Source organism: Penaeus monodon, chromosome 1 (genome assembly GCF_015228065.2).
Source record: "Penaeus monodon isolate SGIC_2016 chromosome 1, NSTDA_Pmon_1, whole genome shotgun sequence".
Taxonomy (NCBI): Eukaryota; Metazoa; Arthropoda; class Malacostraca; order Decapoda; family Penaeidae; genus Penaeus; species Penaeus monodon.
In genome coordinates, this window is record NC_051386.1 from 13,251,947 (window position 1) to 13,257,977 (window position 6,031).

The 6,031-nt window shown below is 42.8% G+C and overlaps 1 protein-coding gene across 1 annotated transcript in view; it reads left to right on the forward strand.

Moving 5' to 3' along the window:
* The first annotated feature begins 291 nt into the window (after positions 1-291).
* LOC119592851 (tyrosine kinase receptor Cad96Ca-like) overlaps positions 292-6,031 on the forward strand; it is an 11,412-nt gene continuing 5,672 nt past the window's right edge. The window contains exons 1-7 of the mRNA XM_037941783.1: positions 292-500; positions 737-939; positions 2,261-2,662; positions 3,120-3,296; positions 3,702-3,806; positions 4,145-4,325; positions 4,895-5,076. Coding sequence (XP_037797711.1) covers positions 320-500; positions 737-939; positions 2,261-2,662; positions 3,120-3,296; positions 3,702-3,806; positions 4,145-4,325; positions 4,895-5,076 — 1,431 coding nt within the window. The 5' untranslated portion in view covers positions 292-319. The remainder of the gene's footprint in view (positions 501-736; positions 940-2,260; positions 2,663-3,119; positions 3,297-3,701; positions 3,807-4,144; positions 4,326-4,894; positions 5,077-6,031) is intronic.

Below are 6,031 nucleotides of genomic sequence, written 5' to 3' on the forward strand. Positions count from 1 at the left end.
TCTCTCCTCCCCTCTCTCCCCTTCTCTCTTCTTCCCCTCTCTCCTCTTCCTTTTCTCCCCTCTTCCTTCCCCTTCCATCCCTTCCCCTCCCCCCCTTCCCCTCTCCTTCCTCTCTTCCCTCTTCTCTTTTTTCCCCTCTTCTCTCTCTCTCCTCTCTCTCCCCTCTCTCTCTCTCTCCCTCTCTCTCTTTCCCCCCCCCCCCCCCTCTCCGACCGACAACCCGCACACGCCAAACCCCCCCCCCCCCCTTTCCCCTCCCCCGCAGGGGGGGCGCCCCACCCCTTTCAGGTTACGTCCAAAAGGGCCCCAGAGCACCTCCATGACCCACATCCGCGTCAGGGTCAGGAAAAAGGGAGAGTCCTCCAAGAAGGCGCCCGCAGTCGTCAACAGGCCGCCCATTTTCCCCAGCGGCCCGAGCTTTGGCCACGGGGGAGGGGGTTTTGCGGGCGTGGGAACTCCGTTCAACTTTCCGCCCTCCGCCTTTGGGCCGCCCGAGGAGCGTGAGTTTTCGTGTTTTGGTTTTTGTTATTGTTATCGTTATCATGATCATCATTATCATTGTTATCATGATTATCATTATTATCATCACCACCACCACCACCACCACCAACCCCCAACCACTACCCTCCACCACACACACACCCACACACACACACACACACACACACACACCACACACACACACCACACACACACAAAACTCCCAAGATAATTAACCTCCCTCCTCCCCTTCCAGCTCCTCCCTTTATCACCGTGAACCGCAACTGGCACGTCAAGTCGGATGCAGGAATAGGCACCGTCGTAGGAAATATCCACGTGACGGATCTATCCTCGTCGGGAAAATCCTTCAGCGTCACCCTCCAAGGCTACGCGAAGGACCTGCTTCACGTGGATGCCGAGGGCGGAGACGTGACGGTGGCTCGACCCCTTTCGAATATGGTAGGTTGGGATGGGCGTCGGCAAGGGGTCACTTCTTGTATAGTTTAGTAGGTTGTCTAAAAAAATGTATAGTATATTTAATATATATTATATTATATATATAATATATTAAAAATTATATTATATATATTGTGTGTGTGTGTGGTGTGGTTTTGGGGGGTGGTGTGTGTGTGTGTGTGGTGTGTGTGTGTGTTGTGTGTGGATTATGTTGTATCACACACACACAACAACCAACACCAAAAACCCCACACACACCACACACACAACACACACCCACAACACACCAACACACAACACACACTTAAAATTTTAAAAATATATATATATTATATATATATATATTATATATATTATTTATGTGTGTGTGTGTGGTTTTGTGGTGTGGTGTGTGTGTGTGTTTTAATGTTGTATGATGTATGTATGTAGTATTATGTATGAATGTTGTATGTATGTATGTATGTTGTATGTATGCTTTTTATATTAATTATTATTTATATATATATATATATCATAAATATATATAACAAAGAACTAGATAATTAAAACAAACAAGTAAATAAACAGGCGAATGAAAGTTTAAATAACTAAATGAAAAAAAAAAGAAAAAAATTATGTATGTATATATATGTATATATATATATTTTTTATTTTTTTTTATTTGGTTATTTATTCCTTCATTCGTTTATTTACTTGTTTGTTTTTGTTATTTGTGTTTAATTATTTACTGGTTTGTTTTACTGTTTGCTTATTTAAGTAATAACTGATTTGTTTGATCGTTTACTTATTTGTTTATTGATTCATTTGTTTGGTTTTTATTTGTTTGTTTGATTATTGACTCGTTTTCTTAATAATTTACTTATTTGTTTATTTGTTTTGTTTACTTATTCATTTGTTTAATCATATACTTGTTTGATTATTTATTTATCTGTTTAATTATTCATTTTTTTCTTAATTTTTTCATTTATTTAATTACTTGAATATTGATTTGATTATTTCCCCATTTGCTTATCTGTTTATTTTTGTTTGTGATGAGCAGGCTGTGTTTGGTGAACGGAATTAGGTTTTTTTCGGTTCTAGTTATTGCGGAATTGCCTTGTAGACTGAGATTATAAGAGAGGGTGGGTGACTGACGTAAATTAATGCGACACTTTGCGTTGTGGAAATGAAATTCAGGACCTACGGGTTGTGGGAGTTATGGTTTGTTATACTTTTTGAATTATGATATATCTTTTTTATATCGATTTGGTCATGAGGGGGTGTATTGCCTCACGGTGGCGTCCTTAAAAATGATAATAATTATAAAAAAAAATCAATTTTCCAGGTCGGCAGGCATCCTCTCACGGTAGTCGCCTCTAGCGGAGGCCAGAGTGCCTCAGAGCCAGTGACACTCAACATCGAGAAAGGCGCGACGCAGGCACCCACCCCCACCCCCCCGACCCAACCCCAGACATCCTTTAGCAGCCCCAAAGACACGACCAAGGGCTACCAGGACCTGAGGGTCATCGGGAACAGTGCCGGTAACCCCGCACCTTCTTCGTCTTCCTCCTCCTCCTCCTCCTCCGATTCCCCAACGACGGCGGCCCCGGAGGAGGCGTCGAGCGAAGGGAGCCTCAACCTGATGGTGATCCCGATTGTGTTGGTGGTCGGGGTGTCTCCGCTGGTGCTGGCGGCCTTGTGGTACTGGAGGAGGCTCAGGAGGAGGAAGGCCCGGGCGGAGTCCAAGGTAGGGAGTTCTCCAGGAGTTGTGTTCTATAAATCTTGTCAAAGATTTATTGATTTGTTTATTCAGTTTTTAGATTTGTCGTTTGAATATATTTTGCCTTGGTTTGAGGACTTTAAATTTTCTCTGACAGTTTCCTGCAAGGCCACATAAAAAAAAAAAAAACGCAGAGCAGTGTCCAATATGCATACTAAAACGATGAGGAATACAAATACTAAAAAAAAAAATAAAGAAAAATAAATAGATACATAAATATCTATGTATATATATACATATATATATATATATATATATATATATATATATATATAAATATATATATAATATATTATATATATATATATATACTATAATATATATATATAATATATATTATATATATATATATATATATATATATATATATATATAGTCATACATACATGTAAACCCATCCGTATAAATAAACCCTCACGTCCAGGAAAGCGCAGTGGTATACACAGAGAAAGGCATCGAAGCAGGAGCCACAGAGAACGCAGAGGAGAATAACGAGGAGAGAGAAAGAGCAGGAAACAGGTTTAGCATTGGAGTTGCTGCTCTCTGGCGAAGGGCAGAGAGTAATAAATACGAGGATGGCGTAAAGGGAGAACAAAAGGGGGTACGTTGTGTCTTTGACTTTTTCTTGTTAGTGTTCTTGGTTTGAAGGCTTGTTTACGGATATGTGTACTGTTATAGTTTCATTTTGGTTATTGTGTAGAATATCAAAGACATACTGAAATCGCGCGCGCGCACACACGCTACACACTACACACTACACACTACACACTACACACTACACACTACACACACACACACACACACACACACACACACACACACAACACACAACACAGACACACACACACACACACACACAGACACACACCACACACACACACACACACACACACATACACACATAACACACACACACACACACAACACAACACACACACACACACACACACACACCACACACACACGCGCGACCCGTCTCATCGTCTCCTTTTGTACCAATTTGCAGAAGAGAAAAGTGAGTCAAATGTCATCACCAAACGCCGACATCTGGGAATTTCCTCGACACCGACTGAAAGTTATGGATATTCTAGGCGAGGGATGCTTCGGTCAGGTAATACGTGAGGATATCATTATCATTATTGGTTGTTGATATTGTAATTACCATTGAAGATATAATTCACAGTAAAGGCTACAATTGCATGTAGAGTAATTATCTGTATTTTGACATCTTTCGCATATGGGAAATTCATTATCATTTAAGAATACAGTTATCAATGTAAAACTAGAATTACCTAACGTCGGTTTTGTCCTGACATTTGTACCTATGCTTATACACAATATCTTAAAACCAATAAACAATATAAAAAGATCAGTAAGCAAAATAAGCACCGAAAATCAAACAAACTGAAAATCATTCCTTTTACCCCATTTTTTCCCACTCTCCTGTAGGTGTGGAAGTGCGAAGCGATCGACCTGCAAGGCAAAGGCACGATGCTAGTGGCGGTGAAGACCCTGAAGGAGTCGGCAGGAGACAGGGAGCGCCAAGACCTCGTGCAGGAGCTGAAGGTGCTGAAGAGCCTAGGCAGTCATCTGAACGTCGTGTCCCTCCTCGGCTGCTGCACCGAGAAAGGTCAGGGGAGGCTCGGGAACGGGTGGGAGGCAGGAGGGGGACGGGGTGGGGGTGGGGAAGGGGTGGGGGGGGGAGGGGGTGGGGATGGGAATGGGAGTGGGGAGGGGGTGGGGATGGGAATGGGGTGGGAGGGGAATGGGGTGGGAGGGGAAAGGGGTGGGGATAAGGGGTGGGAGTGGGAATAGGGGTGGGAGTGGGAATGGGAGTGAATGGGGATGGGATTAAGAGTGGGAGAGGGAATAGGGGTGGGTCGGAATAGGGGTGGGAGTGGGAGGGGGTGGGTGGAGAAGAAGAGACAAGACGATATAAGAGAGATGGGGTAGAGGTGGAGAGAGAGAGAGGGGAGGGAGGAAGAGGAGAGAGAGGGAGAGAGAGAGGGAGGAGAGGAGAGAGAGAGAGAGGAGAAGGAAGAGAGAGAGAGGAGAAAGAGAGAAAGAGAGAGAGAAGAACGAAGAGAAGAAAAGAGAAACAAACAGAAACAGAAAGAGAGACAAAGAAACACACACACACACAAAAACATCAACAATACCCCCCCCCCCCCGTGACTCCTAAACCCCCTTCTCTTCCAGACCCGATTTTCGTGATCCTCGAGTACATGATCGGAGGGAAACTTCAGAGTTACCTGAGGGCCTCGCGAGCCGACACGCCCTACGACAACCTCCACGGCTCCTCCTCCTCCTTGACCCCGCGTGACCTCATCCACTTCGCGTACCAGATCAGCAGGGGCATGGAGTTCCTCGCCAGGAATGGGGTCAGTAAGCGAGAGGATGGGGACAGAGGATGGCTCTCTCTTATTCATCGACTGATGAGGATGAAGAGGGGTATAAGATAGTTGAGAGATATGATCATGAATAAGATGAATAAGGGTATTGTTTTAATAGATAAGATAATTGAGAGATATGATAATAAATAAGATGAGTAAGGGTATTGTCTTCAAGGTATCAGTTGATATGATAATGAAGAGATAGGATGATAAGTGACGTGAATAAGGGTACGTGACGGGGATCTGGTTTCTTCACTAAATAGGATGAATAAATAGATGGCTGTAGTAACTTAAAAAGGCTCCAATTTATCCACTTATGAGGGATGAAATAAGCTAGGTATGAGATGAGGATCTGGTTTCTTCACTTGAGAATGAGTAAGAGTATTTTTGTGGCTTGTGATGAGTAAGATGAAAAAGAGAATTAATGTAGCTTATGTAGAAGCTGATTATAAATTAGGGATAATCCTTTCACTTAATGAGATGGGTAAAAGTATTACATTGGCCCATGTTATGAAGAGGTATGAGTCGTAGATTTCACTTAGGAGTGTGAGTAACACCATCGCAGTGGCTTGTGTAAAGACTGGGCATGAGTTCGGGATACCTCTTTATTCAGGAGGATGAGTTAGAAGCGTATGTTGTATGCTGTAGCGTATGCCAAGGCCCACGCGACACGATATGTGACAACATAACCGGAGAAAATATTAAAGCAAAATCTTTGGCACGATATGACGTCATTTACCCAAGCCAATATAGATTAGCATAGAACGTGCTGTGAAACTTAACAAATACCAGTATAAGGTGGTTGTGAGGCTTTGTGATATAAAGGTAAAGGTTCTTGAACGAGAAAATCAACCCCATGATAATACATGTTATGTAATAACATTGAATATATAGAGGTAATCAACATGGTTTACACACACACACACACACACACACACACACA